This window comes from Crocodylus porosus, unplaced genomic scaffold (genome assembly GCF_001723895.1).
Source record: "Crocodylus porosus isolate Cpor-Errol unplaced genomic scaffold, CroPor_comp1, whole genome shotgun sequence".
Classification (NCBI taxonomy): Eukaryota; Metazoa; Chordata; order Crocodylia; family Crocodylidae; genus Crocodylus; species Crocodylus porosus.
Genome location: NW_017728947.1, coordinates 110,645,201 through 110,660,685, shown reverse-complemented (window position 1 = coordinate 110,660,685; position 15,485 = coordinate 110,645,201). Strand labels below are relative to the sequence as shown.

General features: G+C 48.9%; 2 protein-coding genes across 2 annotated transcripts in view; one reads left to right on the top strand and one right to left on the bottom strand.

Annotated features, from left to right (window-relative positions):
- TRMT5 (tRNA methyltransferase 5) overlaps positions 1–8,196 on the top strand; it is a 13,046-nt gene extending 4,850 nt beyond the window's left edge. The window contains exons 3-5 of the mRNA XM_019550928.1: positions 2,416–2,540; positions 4,092–4,746; positions 5,808–8,196. Of these exons, the coding sequence (XP_019406473.1) occupies positions 2,416–2,540; positions 4,092–4,746; positions 5,808–5,881 (854 nt within the window). The 3' untranslated portion in view covers positions 5,882–8,196. The remainder of the gene's footprint in view (positions 1–2,415; positions 2,541–4,091; positions 4,747–5,807) is intronic.
- A 786-nt stretch (positions 8,197–8,982) lies between these two features.
- The window catches only part of MNAT1 (MNAT1, CDK activating kinase assembly factor), a 153,838-nt gene continuing 147,335 nt past the window's right edge, over positions 8,983–15,485 (bottom strand). Inside the window, exon 8 of the mRNA XM_019550930.1 lies at positions 8,983–9,446. Coding sequence (XP_019406475.1) covers positions 9,326–9,446 — 121 coding nt within the window. The 3' untranslated portion in view covers positions 8,983–9,325. The remainder of the gene's footprint in view (positions 9,447–15,485) is intronic.

Genomic DNA, 15,485 nt, shown 5'->3' with positions numbered 1-15,485 from the left:
GTGTTAAACACCATCAGGTTCTCGTCCGCCCGTTTGCTGAGCTTGTCCAGGTCAGCCTGGATCACCCGCCTATCTTCTGGCGTGGATGCTTTGCCGTAGGTCTTCTGACCTATGGCAGCCTTGTGTTTAAAAACAAATACTTAGACTAAATTAGACAAACAGCCTAATCCAATAAAAGTAGTAGCCTGCATTCACCAAGAATTGGCTTTGACCTTGATCCTCAGCAAACAAAAGCGAATAGTCAGGCTGAACTCAAGTGTCTGGCAGCAGCAGGATCCAACACTGGAGCTAGATGATGCTTCTCTTTTGATGTGGCAGCTGTAGTTCCCTGCTGCAGTCTGTCCTGCGAATTGGTGACATTGCTACTTTTCTGGGTTCCCAATTCATTCCTCTTTAAAGATTGTACAAATTGCATTGAGCTACAAAATTAGTCTGATCCCTGAAGGAAAATGAGAGTTTACTGGGTATATCATGGCAGTTTCTAGGTGTCACTTGCCCCGTGGATCAGTAGCAGAACTAGGAGGAGCTCTCAGGTCTCCTAAGATCTGCTGTATTCACCAGGCTGTCCAATTTAGTAGCCTCACCACCCTAGCTGCAAGCTCCCCTGGCACTTTGGAGAAGGCAGCCCCTCCACCACTGCGCCATGCAGTGGGGTGGCCACCCCACACCTCACCTTCTTGGCCATGGCTCCTCCAGCACTGCAGGCTGCACTTAGCCACACAACCCGGTCCTTCCCTACTCCGCTTCTTGGGAAAGGGGCAGGAAATAAAAGCCAGGGAAGGGGCCTGGCAGTCTGGAGATCCTGATTACAGTGAGGGGAGCTGAAGCCAGGGGGAACAGATTAACCCTTTGTGGGCTACATAGGTTCCCTGAAGAGCAGGAACAGTCACTGAGGATTTAGCTCAGTGGGAAGTGATCCTTCCCTCTGTCTGGCAATGGGGAAGCCACATCTGTAGTACTGTGTCCAGTTTTGGGCCCTCCGCTACTGAAAGGATGTAGCCAAAAATTGGGGAGTCCAGTGGAGGGCAACAAAAATGGTCAGGGGGCTGGAGGACATGACTGATGAAAAGAGGGAACTGGGCTTGTTTAATCTGGAGAAGACTGAGGGGGGATTTAATAGCAGCCTTCAGCTCCCTGCAGGGGGGTTTCAAAGAGGAGCTGGTCTGTTCTCAGTGGTGGCAGATACAGAACAAGGAGCAATGGGCTCAAATTGCAGCAAGGGAAGTTTGGGTTAGATATTAGGAAGAATTTTCTCACTAGGAAGGTAAAGCACTGGAACAGGTTGCCCAGAGAGGTTGTGGACTCTCCATCCTTGGAGGGTCTTAAGACCTGGCTAGACAAAGCGCTGGCTGGGATGATCTGGTTGGGGCTGGTCCTGCTTGGAGCAGGGGTTGGACTAGATGTGACCTCCTGAGGTCCTTTCCAACTCTCATTTTCTATGATCTTGTGATTCCTTTTGTTTTTCAATGTCAGTTATTTGCATTGTGGGGGACTTTGTGAAACTTCTGTGGTGGCACGAGGGGAACTAATTCTTACCACACTGAGAGTATACAATGATAGATGTAATAATTATGTCACTAGTAAATGTTACCATGGACCTGTTACATCTGCATGATCCCATAGAGATACAAGTGTCAGAAAACCCTTTCAACATTAACAGTTCACTAACTGCAATTGCTACAGCATCCAGCAGACCAGTGACGTTCAGCCTTGTGGCTGTATGGGTCAGATGAGTGACACAGGGTCCGTTTATGAACTGAATCAGGCCCTGGGGTCTGGCACTACCCCCTCCTGGCACTGCCTCCTCCCTGTCCCTCATGCCAGGATTGGAGCTTGGGGGCCCAGCACTGCCTCCTCCAGCCTGCCGTGTGTCAGGATTGGGTCCCAGGGGCCCTGTGCCAACCAGATTGGGCTTCATGGATGCAGTGCCATCCCCACCCACCTCTGCTCACTGGGATCGGACACTGCGCCGGGCCTGGGAATCTCCACAGGTCAGAAGATTTGGCAGTAGGGAAGCAATGGCACTGTTCCCCCGCTGCCAAATTTGGAGAGCCCCATGACAAGGTGCCATGGGGCAAATCTGGCCCATGGGCGGGAGATTGAGTGCCCCTGTTTTAGAGAGAACAGCTGATGCATGCTGCCCTTTTAAAGTGGTTACTAGATACATTTGCCCATAGTGTGAATGATTTCGCTTGTAGGTCATTACCAAAGCAAATGTATATTTGAAATGCAACTAAATTTCCATTTTACTAAATGTTAGTTGTATAATATAAATAACCACAAACCTGTATAACAGGAATTTAAAGCTGTAGCAATGCTGGGGGTCCTGAGTACCCCTCTGCTTTTTTGCTGTGCTGGGTGTATCACTGGGTACAACAGCAACACTTGAGATTTGAATATATTGGTTTCTTTCAGGCCAGGTTATCATTGACAAAAATCCAGGAATCACCTGTGTAGTAAATAAAATCAACACCATTGATAATACTTACCGAAATTTTCAAATGGAGATCCTAGCTGGGGAGACCAACATGATGACAAAGGTATGGTATGGTTTTTTCCTATTTCCTCGAGCACAGCCAGGTTTTAAACAACGCCTACAATGCAGGTGCAGTAGAAAAGCAGGGACAATTGAAAGATGCTAGAAAACTTTTTAAACTCTTTCTTTTCTTCCTGTGGTTCTCAATACCTGACAGCTGTGTGATGTTTCACACATCCCAGCCTATGGGGAATGAAATAATGGCCCTGTTAAGATCATCTTCATAGGGATGATGTAGCTAAGCATTATTTCAGTTTTTATAGGTTTTACCACCCATTCCAATCTGGGTCGAGTAATGGATTTCGACAGTGATCCTTATTTAGAATCTCCTGGTCTTTTACCCAGAAGCATATGAGGGCTATTTTGCATTGTAAAAATGTATTTGCCCAAGAAGATAAATGTGTGTTCACCTACAGTGACTGGAAAATAGGACTGAGACTTGAGTGCTGCTCTTTACCACTGACCCACTTTGTGGCATAAGCAAAAGCCTGTGATGATAAAACTCACACTAATAACGTGTGTTATGGTCCTTGGGATGAAAGGCACTTTATTTAAGTGCAAAATATAATTCCTTAAATTGGGTATCTGAGGTTCATATGGGAGTTAAATGAAACAGTGGATAATGGTTGCTTAAACTAAATTTATAGTCTGAAACAAAGCAATTTTCTAGTTTGGTGCAGCAAAGTTTTCTGCACATGTAGATACGAGATCTACTTGGAATATAAAGCATCAGATTTCATTTAAGATTGCAAAGACAGTATTAGCTTTTTATTTCAGTGAGGCTGGAGTCTTGTAGAGATTCTCGCACTGTTGGCACCAGAATGTAAACTATGGTTTGGGAACTAGCAGTTGAAATGATGCAGTAATTCTCATTATTAGCCATAAACTTGTGCAGTGGTCTAAACTATCCACCTCCTTTTGGTGTTATATTACATCTTTTGTCCATTCAAAGGACTTCGGTCATCAAGTTTCCTGTTGGATGGGACTCAGGTGCTTGATGTCTGCTATCTGCAGAGGCCAGGTGCAGTGTCCTTACAAAACGTTGTAGAATTGAGTCCCATGTAGCTTAGATCTGTCATTCTTGTATTGTCTGTCCTTCAGACAGTCACTATGGACTTGTGATGCAAAAGAGGGCTTGAGGCATCCCCTTTTGAAACCAGCTAGCGGTAAAGCAGCTGGCATCCTGCTGTAAAGCCCTTGAAGGGACTAAGGAATTTTTTTTTTTATGATTCTTTCAAAGTTGCTTCCCCTCTGCTTGCCGGTTTATACAAATGCAGGCCAGATAGCTGGATTGACACTGAAAAATTCCCTACAGTGGCTAGAGCATCTTTCCGTGGCCCTTCCATAGAAAGGGAAGAGTGCCAGCCAGGGACAAAAATTTTATTTTGCTCGCACAAGACTCATTTGTTCCATCAATAGTGTTAATATCAATCTACCCATTCCATTTTAGTAACATGTTTTCTTTTTTGCTGCAGTAAATTAATTACGGTGCTTAAACATGCATGTGTCTGGAATCTGAATATGAGATGTTTAACCCAATGTCCTGGACTTTCAGGTTAAAGAAAACAGCATCCAATATGAATTTGACTTCTCCAAAGTGTACTGGAACCCACGCCTGAGCACAGAGCACAGCCGCATCGTCGACCTGTTAAAGCCGGGGGATGTTCTGTTTGATGTTTTTGCTGGGGTTGGACCTTTTGCCATCCTAGCAGCCAGGAAGAAGTGCAGAGTATTTGCAAATGATCTAAACCCTGACTCCTACAAATGGCTTCAGCACAACTGTAAACTGAACAAGGTGGACAGAACAGTACAAGTCTTTAACATGGATGGTCGGGATTTCCTCAGGGGGCCTGTGAAAGAACAGCTAACTGAAGAGCTCTCGCTTTCAGTAAAAGAAAAGGAAAGCTCTCTACATATAGTCATGAATTTGCCAGCTTTGGCTGTTGAATTTCTGGATGTTTTCAAGCATCTCTTAGACGGGGAGCCATGCAGCTCCAATCTCCTTCCCACAGTGCACTGTTACAGCTTCTCCAAACACGATAATCCTGCCAAAGACATTCAAGACAGAGCAGAAGCTTTCTTGGGAACATCCTTAGAGGGACGCTGTTCTGTTCGACTGGTGAGAAATGTGGCACCAAATAAGGAAATGCTGTGCATTAGTTTCCAGGTCCCAGCTGATGTGCTGTACAAGAGGCAGTGCCCTCCTGAAGGTAAGTCCTAGATTCATGCTGCTCAGTTCTTAGCGCTGGCGAGCTACAGCCTTGACACTTCAGAAAGGAAGTCAGGGGTACATTAGAGAGAGGATTAAGATGAATCTGGAGCTAACTTTCAACTCGGGCACATGGTGGGTTCTGTGGCTGCGTGGAGTCAGTTTAGGACTGAAACCTCCAAGCGAACAGAATCAGGTCCTACCCATTTTAATAGGGAAATGCTTATATAGCCACCTGCACTCCCAGAAGTATCTGTTGAAACCCTTCCCAAGTTCAGTGGAACCGTGCATCCTCAGGTCAGCTACTCCAATTCACATCTTTTAGCTCTGTTTTGGCTTAAACCTCCCCTCTGAAATGGGATCTGTCACTAGCAGTGGGAGCAGCATCTCCTTGCAGCCACTCTAATCCTGCTCCTTCCACTCTGGTCTCACTCCAGGTATCACCCTGGCTTTGCCTGCTGCATCTTTGCTGTTATTAATAACTCTGGAAAGGACCTCCAGAGAACCAGAATGGTGGTCCTGGGTGTCCTGCTCTGCACCACTGCTCGGGCTCTGGCCACCGGGTCATGGTTCACGGGGCCTCCGGCAGCCCACTGACTTGACAGTAATCTAAGCCCCTCTGCAGGTCACCTTTAGTGGTCTCCTTTCCTCCCATGTCTTTCAGCCAAAACAGCAGCATAAAGAACAACCCGGTCCAGTGCAGCTGCAGCTGGGCTGCCTTCTCTAAGCTCTCCCCAGGCTTCTGCTCAGCTCTGCGAGCTTCTTTCAGTTTGCAGCCTCCTGGGCCTACTCACAATTCCTCCAGCCTCTTGTATCGCTTCTCCATTCAGTGCAGGGAACTCCTTCAGCTACCACAGCCAGGGTTGGTCTCCAGTTCCCCACACTGCTTCTCTGCTCCAGCTCCACGCAGGTTAGACTGCCCACTCTGGCTCTCTGCTTTGACTTGACTTGTCTCAGTGATATGTCCAAGTGTCGCGACTCCAGTAGTTCAGTGCAGACACCGTTGTATAGATTTCTTTTGTTGCCTGTGAAATAACTTACCCCTTTTTGATCTTGTTCCAGTGAGTCCAGAGGAACCGGCCTCTAAACGTCTGCGCCCAAATGAAGATTCTTCTGAAGAAAAATCAATCAGTTGACAAGAGCACTGACCAGTCCTTTGTCATTAATTCATGGAAGACATGGTAACGCAGGTTGGGTACCTCCGGCCTTCAGGCTAATCAAGGCGGGCTGGGTTCTTTCTTAGACTAAGACGATGCAGTGTCCTAATGCATAAAGTGTGCGTTGCATCTTTCTTTTGTGAACAGCCTGCTCCCTGGTGGCTTTTTTTTTTTTTTTTTAATTCCAGCATCAAAGCAATGAGATCATTTATTTTATTGCACAGGATATTAAACTTTATTTCCTCATTTTATAACGGTTCCATTGTTCAGGTCCTTCCTTAAGAAAGGAAAAGCAAAGCGTGGTGCACTAACCCAGACTAGGCATGTCTCCTGGTTCAGCTTTATGCAGCTCACGGCAGGGTGGCACCTGAACATGGACATTTCATTCCGACTTGAAGCTGTGGAAACGTGAAACCTTTCTGCAATGATGCTGTATGTGCAAGGCCACCTGAATTGGCACAGTTTGGCTGGGTGTGCCTCGGCTTCTCAGGCAGATCCAGTGTGTCTAAGTAAAGACAGCTTTGAAAAACATGCTCTGAGGTCCAGGTAGATGCACAGATTTGTACCTGTGCTGCGCCAGTGATCACTGGTATTAACAGGAGGGGCTTAGAGCTCCATGCTGTTAGCTAAAGGTGGAAGGACCCTGCCGTATTACTGTACTGACTACTAAATGACCATCAGCATGCAACACGATAGATTTGGTACAAGCTTGGCGTATAGGGCACGATTACCCACACTCCCCTTTATTTCATGGACCCCACAGTCTCCTGGTCATTTTCTTGTATCTTTTCATTTGTGACTTCAGTGAGACCTTCAGAGGATGCTCCTCTTCCCCTCAAGCTTTCAGTGTGGGCTTCATAGGCTCTGCCCTTGAACCCTTCCCCTCTCCCTCTTACCTTTTCATTGGTCACCTTATCCATGCACACAGGATCAGCCTTTTCTCTGACTTCTAAGTGTCTGTACTCTGTTCAGCTAAAATGGGACCCCATTTCCACTTGCATCTTTCTCCCTTGCTGTGGGGAACATCACCATCCTGCCTGTCACTTGGGCCCACCTGGGCATCATCTTTGACCCTGTTTCTATGTTTTCACAGTCAGACTATGTCTAAATCTTGCATTTCTTTTTTTTACATACCCTCTCAAAGCAGGGCCTTTCCTCTGCTGCACACACCTAGAATGCCCTTGACCAGGCTCTTATCTCACGTCTCTGGTTTGGCAAATGCAATCTTGAACCACTCGCATCTACCCAAAATGCTACTGCAAAGCTACCTTTCCTAGTCCTTGCGAACATCTGTCTGCTTTGCTCCATTGCTTCTCTTATTCTGCACTCAAATCCTTCCTTCCGTGTATCCATCATTGTGCCTCCAGCATCAAACTCTTAACAACTACCTCCATCATCCCCCTTGCTACACTGACATCTTGTGCTTTCTCCCATGCTCCCCTTGTGCACTTGGAAACACCTGCAAAGCCACTTTGCTCCCCTTCAGATCCCTCCTTAAAAGACTTGTTTGCAGTGATGCTTACAGAAGTCTGAGGGCTTCAGCTGCTGGCCTGCTGAGACCCTCACACCTGCCGCTCAGTAGCATCTCACCACTGCTCTGTACTTTCCCAGGGACTTGCTGCTTGGGTCTTGTCTTACAGTCCTTTCAAGTCTGTTTGGAAGAGCCTTGTCCCACAGTTGGGGCTCCTAGGTGCTACAAGAGTAGAAACCAGAGACCTGGGTTTTGTTTGCCTTCCTCTAGAAAGGGGCATCGCCCTTTTCCTAGGATCTTGGGAACATCTGAATGCAACTACAGGGAAGTAGTTGGGGACAGGGTATTGGCTCTGTCCTCATCTCTCCCCTAGCATGTTGTATGGCAGCAGGGAGCAACCGTGTTGGTAGGCTTATTGCAAATGAGCTCCACACCCTCCCCGAGTGCCAGTCTGATCCCCTTCCTCTGTCCTATCTGTTGCTCTGCTTTCTGCTTCCTGTCCTGTGCTCCCTTCCTGATCTGCTGCTTTGCCTTCTGCTTGCTGCCCTATCTGCTACCACGTTGCCTGTCTCCTCCCTGATCTGCCACGTGCTATACGCAGATGCTGCCTGTGCCGCAGGTTGGCTACCCCTGTTGTATGGTGTTCGGAGATTGCGTCTAGATGATGTGCGTGAGGAATCGACAATTTGGGGGATTCCTGTGGTAAATGACTGCTTGCAAATGCAGGGGGCTGGGCCCTGTGGCTCAAGAGAGCCTTCCATTATACCATTGTACTTCATATGTCATTTAAGGTGTCTAAATATAATTGCATTTAGGCACATTGCAGGCCACGGTTTCAAAATATTCAGTGCTTAAAAGGGGAACTCCCAAATAACCAGAGGAAGAGGGGAGGAGGTTCTGTCCTTCACCTGCACTAGCCTTAGCCCAAAGCAGGTCATGCTTGCATCGCTAGCTTTGTGCCCAGAATGGCCCATCCACAAGACAATGCAGATGCCTGTTAAAATGCCCAAGGCTCCACCTCTTCCACAACGGTTTCTGGGCTTCCCTCCCTCTCCCTGAAGGGGACCAGCGGTAGTAAAGGTTGTGGGGTTGGGAGTATCCTGAAGGTCAGGCCTGGGAGAGCAGATGTGGGCAGGTGGAGGAGGATGTGTCCTGTGGGCATGCCGTCCTGAACTAGAAGCCTGATGTGCTGCTTACAGAACAGCTCCATGGGGAAAAACTACCGCAAGGAAGTTAAAGGCTTTTTCCCTTCCTGGCCATGTAGTTTCACCTCCACCAACTACAATGACCTGCAGTGGGATTAACCAGCACTTCAGCTGCTTCTGCAGGGACAGAGGTGAAAGGTTTGCAACCAGAGATCTTGCTTCTATTTCGAACACAGGTATCTGATGTCACTCATTTTGTGAAGTCTTCAAGTGGTGTCTCCTCATCCGTGGCCGGCAGCAGGAACCGAACGTGCTAGCTGAGCTGGGGGGTGGGGGGAAACACGACTAGCTTTCTGGGAAGAAAACACAAGCTTGAATACTGACAAGACTAGTTATAACCAAAATAGCATTTATATGCGTGTGCCAATGCAGCCCTGCAGTAAGAGCAAAAAAAACCACACGAGTCAATAAAAAGTCTGGCTTTATTTTCTAAAAAATTTACAAGTCTGTTTTTTAAACCTCAAACATACACCGCAGAATTATTCACATCTTCCATCTGATGTGGCTTCGTGCCTCTCAGCCTCCTTCATCAAAGTGCCCCATGACTAACGAGTTCCCCCTTCCACAAGCACGTATCTCACTTCACACAGCTTGGGTGCAGACTTTTTTCTTTTGAATACCCAAACAGAGCTGGCTCGAGCAGGGAAGGGACAGCCACTTCCCCATAGTGCAGAGGGTAGCAGCGTACCCAAAATTCGCTGTTTGTTCCTCGCCAGCATCCATTTCTCCCAGGCGGGTGTATGCCAGCTAGCTGGGATGCCAGAAGAGCCCACTGAAAGCATCCTGCAGGGCTCGGTGACACGCGAGGGAAGAAGTGTAGCCTCCAGCAAGATCTTGTGGAGAAGCAGCTCGGACGTGATTTAGGTACCTGAAACAGAGAACACTGTCTGAGCCCGTAAACAGATACATCCCACGCACCGGGAACTAGACGGATTGGAGTTTGGGGCAGTCCCTTCCCTTCTGTCATTCAGGATCTAAGACCTGTGGGTTCAGAAAACAGCAGTGCCAACGCCACCTCCCATGTTTCAGACCGCACACCTGCTGTGCCAAGTTACCTGAATATGTGGTGCACGCTTTGAGAAACTTAAATATTCAGTCACAGACCTGGCTCTAGTGCTAATGAAAGGTGCCAGACTGACGGCTTAATAGACTTATCTAGCCCCTGGTAGCTATAAGACGACAGCAACGTGAACATCCTGCCACTGCCTGAAGGATTCCCAGAGGCCTGGTGGTTTTGGAGACAGCAGTACTAACATCCCCTTTCCCGAGCTGCGATGCCCAGACTGGTCCTGCTGACCCCATGCAGTGACACTGGTGTCTAATGGGAACACCAACAAGCCAGAATTTCCCAACACCCTTATGCTTTTAAGTCATATACCCATTTTACAGATAGGGAAGCTGCCTATAAGAAAATGCACCAATACCGCACAGGTGCCAGAACAGCTAGCCCAAATTTGAGCCAAGGACCCAAAATACTTCACGGTCTGGGCAGCTAGGATCCGGAACCAACTGGCCCCTACCCTGGGGGGCTTTAAGAGGAGGTTCGATGAACACCTTGCTGGGGTCGTTTGACCCCAGTACTTTTTCCTGCCATGGCAGGGGGTCGGACTAGATGATCTACTCAGGTCCCTTCTGACCCTAGAAACTGGAAATTGCAAAAGACGACATTCACTTGTTCTTTACAGAGCTCTTGGCTTCTAGCCCTTTCATCCTGAAACCATTTTGCCCTCCCATTAAAAGTGACAGTTTTGTGTAAAAAGCAACAGGGTTCAATGAGCCTCGAATGTTTTATTGAAGGATGCAACCTCATAATCCCCTCTCCTGCATAGAGACAGCGGGCCAGATCCTCAACTGAGGCGTACACCGGCCTGCGGCATCCTTTTGAGCACGAGCTCCGGGTTATGGCCAATGTTGCCACCAGAGCAGCTCTTCAACTTGACAGGCCGGATGCAGTCTAGCAGATGAGAACTGGTTTCCAGAGCTGTAAGGCAAGCCGCCGAGTTTAAATGAGCTGTTTTGATTCATCGCGTCTCGGTACATGTCGCTCCCGGGAAGGTTGAGTCATTCCACCTCTGGCTTGGCAATTCAAGCATAAACTTGCAGTGTGCACACAGCTTTTTATAAGTTATCCTGAGAAACTTGAAACAGCTGCACTTCTGGCAGGAAAACACAGGACCACCAGTAAAAGACCCGGCGTAGTTGCATCTTCTAGTTTACGACTGCATGCTGTTTCCATAAAGAGTATATAAAACAAGGCAGCTTTTATAGGAAAGAGCACGATAAAGTCATCCCCATCGATGCCATAAATGGGCACAAACATTTATTTAAAAATGATTCGTTCCAGTTTGAAACTGTATTTCTTGCACCTAACAGCCCCGGCACAGATGCAGGTGACATTTATAATCAAGTTATCGCTGGTCAAGTGTTAAGTGAACAGATTCCCTTTGCCTCGTACTGCAAAAATAAAAGCCCGGTGCCACGAAGCCTTGTTCCTCGAGGTGCTGCCAACCAGCTTGTTGCAATATTAGCATGGCACATGACTAAATTCCTCCCCTTTCCTACTAATTTGCATTAGGACCAATTATCGGGGATTGGGAGGAGGCGGGGAAGACCATGCACACAAAGGCTGTTCCCTGTTTGCTTTTTTTTTTTATTAATGAGAGATGGCCCGGTGCATATAAACCAAAGGAGAAAAATATATTTTTTGCTCATCTCAGAGCATCAGAAGCAGCCTCCTCTCCTGTCTTCCCTAGTTTTGCAGCAGCACTTCTGCTATGGCTGATATGGGAACTGGGAACTGGGATCTCCACCTCCCACCACTGCCCCCAGTCAGAAGTGGAGACATACTGAAAGTTTAACAAAGAAAACTTTCTCTCCTTACTGTTTGAGTGAAACCACCACCCACCAATCTGCAAAACCAAAGCGCTCCACGGTGTTAGTAGAAAATATCACCTCCCATCCACACTGGGTTTCACTTGCATCAGGTTTTTCATTGCAGAAACATAATGGTCTTCCAGTCGTCAGGAAGCACCCCAGGAAACATAAAGGTTGCTAAGGCCTGAATTTTTACAGTAAAGGAAAAGGGAAATCAACACAGCCTGCCTCTCCTTGTAAAACCTTCCTTCTGCATTACATGCGCTCCTCCCAGGCGCCTTTCAGTAGTACTGTCAGGCGTTCAAAAACGTCTGCTGCTCCCAAATGTTGGCATTCCCAGTTCCTTCAGATATGATCTTTCAAACAGCACAAAGTCATTACTGCTGAAAAGGTTTAAACCTCATTTTTGCCATGGCAACCCGCACGCATTCTCGTTTCTCCAATAAAACAACATGGTACGCTGCTGGCTTTCAAGTGTGGCCTTTATTTTCTTGCTGAGTATCAAAACTTGATGTTCTGAGCCCGTTAATTACTGTGGTTCACCAAAGCAGGCTGAAAGGATCTGCTGCGCTGAAACCACACCAGGAGCCGACAGCGTTTTGCCTCCTTCACGTTGATCCACATCTGCGTTGTTTTAATTCCTTCACGGCCATTACACAAGTCCATTTCTGCGTGGGCTGCCTGGGCTTTCTGGTGGAGGCCTTTTCGTGCACACCTTCGCAGCAGCACAGGAAGAAGTGCTTGCCAAGTCTGCCTCCAAAAGTCAAGTTCAGTTGGGTTTGGGAAACTTGCAGGCAACTGCTCTGACGAGTTAGCGAATTCCAGAGTGCGCTGTTTTTCAGAGCTTTCTTTTAACTACCTGTAAATCTTCTAAGCAGAAAGCAGGAAGAAGAGGTTTACTTATTCTGCCTGACTGCCTTTTATGATCAGGTCACAAAAGCACTGGACACAGGTGTCGCCGTGGACGTAGTCTTTCTGGACTTCAGCAAGGCCTTTGACACCGTCTCCCACCCCATCCTCATTAAGAAATTGGGTGATTGTGGCATTGATGCCTACACAGTCAGATGGACTGCAGATTGGCTCAAGGGTCGTGCTCAGAGGGTGGTGGTGGATGGGTCATATTCGACCTGGGGGAAGTGGGCAGTGGAGTCCCCCAGGGCTCGGTCCTTGGGCCTGCACTGTTCAATCTCTTTATCAGCGATTTGGACGAGGTGAAAAGCAACCTATTTAAATTTGCTGATGATACCAAAATTTGGGGTGAGGTGAGCACGCTAGTAGGGAGGGAAAGACTGCAGCAAGACCTGGATGGGTTACAGGGGTGGGCTAGCAAAAACAGGATGCGCTTCAATGCTGACAAGTGCAGGGTGCTGCACCTGGGCGGTAGTAACCAGCAGCACACTTATAGGATGGGAAACTCCCTTCTTGAGAGCACGGAGACAGAAAGGGATCTTGGAGTCATTACTGGCTCCAAGATGAACATGGGCCAACAATGCGAGGTCACAGTTGGCAGGGCTAGCCCGATCTTGTCGTGCATCCGCAGATGCAGCTCAAGCAGATCCAAGGAGGAGATCCTCCCCCTCCATGCGGCACTGGTCAGGCCGCAGCGGAAGTACTGCGTCCAGGTCTGGGCGCCGCACTTCAGGAGGGATGTGGACAGCACAGAGAGGGTCCAGAGGAGGCCACTCACATGACTGGGGGCAGCAGGGCAGCCCCTACAATGAGAGACTGCGTGACCCGAACCTGTTCAGCCTTCACAAGCGAAGGTTGAGGGGGGACCTGGTGACCGTCTATAAACTCACTAGGGGGACCAGAAGGGTTTGGGAGAGACTTGTTTCCCCGACCGCCCCCTGGCATAGCAAGGAATAACGGCCACAAGTTGTTGGAGAGGAGGTTTAGATTAGACATCTGTAAGAATGACTTCATGGTCAGGGCGGCTGGGAGCTGGAACCAACTTCCAAGGGAAGTGGTGCAGGCCCCTACCCTGGGGGGCTTTAAAAGGAGGCTTGATGCCTACCTGGCTGGGATCATTTGAGCCCAGTTTTTCTCCTGCCCAGGCCGGGGGTCGGACTTGAAGATCTACAAGGTCCCTTCGACCCGACTGCTGTGATTCTATGAGTCTCATGCACAGTTTTAAGGCATCTTGTTTTGACTGCGGCAGACTAAATGCTATGGTCAGAAAGCAGGTGATGGTATTTTGGAATGAGGCTGAAGAGCTACGTGCTCGCTAAGCTGTGGTTTCATGCTCGGCATTTGATGCAGGACCCATGCACTGCTTCACACCCTGCCCAAGCAAGTGTCCTCCCCTTTCCTTCACTCCTCTTCCTCACAACCTCCCACCACAGCTTACCGCACCTCCTATCTTGTGCTCCCTGCGCCCAAACTCCAGTCCTTCATCACAAGGTGAAATAAGCCCTCCCTGCGAGGGAGAGGCTGCTCTTCACACTTATCTCAGGGCCTCAGGGTCAAGCCAGTTGTCCTAAGGTCTGGTGACGCCTTGCTCATCAGGAATGGTTGTACACCACCCACCCTAGGACTGGACAATTCACTCAACGGGTCAGCAGGCCTAAGGAGCCTGCAAAAAGGAGAAGGAGAAGGAGAAGGAGAGAAAGCACCATCTTCCTTGCCCCGCACTGGGCTCAACAGGCAGCATCCGTATAACTCCCACTTCCAAAAGGCTGGGGGAGCCAGCCTGATTCCCCACGTGGCGGCAGGCTGTCTTGCTCGAGGCTCTCTCATGAATAGGATCTCACTGGGTAGAAGTGCTCAACGGGTCCGTCCTTTTTACAACGTCTCCATCCAGTATGGCATAAAATGTAGTTAAGGGAACATAGTCAAAATACTTTGGCCTTCAAATATGACCCACTTGAAAACCACGGTGATGTAGTTATGGGCTGGCTGGGTTAAATCAGACTGAGACAGAACGGGTGCGTTGGACTCTGTCCACTTTGCCATCTGAACTGCACCTTCCTGAGCTGAACGTTACGATCTTCAACCCCTTCTCTCTCGTCAAGCAACCCTTCCACTTACCCACCTCGGTTTTTCAAAATACACGGTGCCCCTGTCTGCTGATCCAGGTAATGCTTCCCATCTAGCCTCAAGCCATCCATTCCCTTTAATCAACCTGCCTTAATTCATTTTAAATCTCCAGAAAAGCTTCCAGACTGCCAGAGCTGTAGGGCAATGGATCAAAGTGCCTAAGGAAGTGGTGGAGTCGCTTTCACTTGGGGGGCGCAAGTAGAGAACAGCTGGCAGCTGGCTGGGATGCTTTGGAAACAGCAGAATCCTGCCTTTGTGCAGGGGGTCGGCCTAAATGACCCCCGAGGTCCCTCCCAGCCGATGTCCGATTTGCATTTCCCCCTGCCCCCAGCACGATCCAACTCCCAGGACCTCGGGCTGATGAGAAAAGTTTCTGCACCCAGCACCTTTTTATCAGGGACTTCACAGTCCCACCATAGGGAATGCTCCCACTCCTGAAAGGACAAGCTCTGTAACAACCGCCTCTTCCACCCGATACCCATTCCCAAGCAGCCCTTGCGTCCAACAACCCACGAACCAACCTTCTCCCTGCGCATCGCAGCCTGCGTCTCCTGAACCCGCCGACGTCCCGCTGCCGCCGGCCCTGCGTCCTCCTCCCTTCATCTCAGCTCCACCACAGGCAGCTCCACCCTCCCCTCTGGCTCGCACGCGTGAAGGAGGAATTCACCAAAATCCATCTTGATCCAAGAGACTCCTTTTGAGGCTCCCTGGATGCTCCTCTCCCCTGGTGCTGGCTGTGCTGCTGGAGGACAGTTTGCTGGATGCCCTAGGCACGGAGGATGCCCTAGGCACGGAGGAACATATCCGGAAGTCCGGGGTCTGGCTGCTCCGGGACCCAGCAGCTCTGAAGCTGCCCATAGAGACTTCCAGACTGGGGCTGGCTCAACCCCAAAGAAGTTTAAACTGTCCGCAAGGAGCTGAGGGAAGAGGAGCCGTTTCCCACTAGGAAGTGAGGCAAGGGGGACAACGGGAGTGCAGGTAAGGCCTAGGGGCAGTC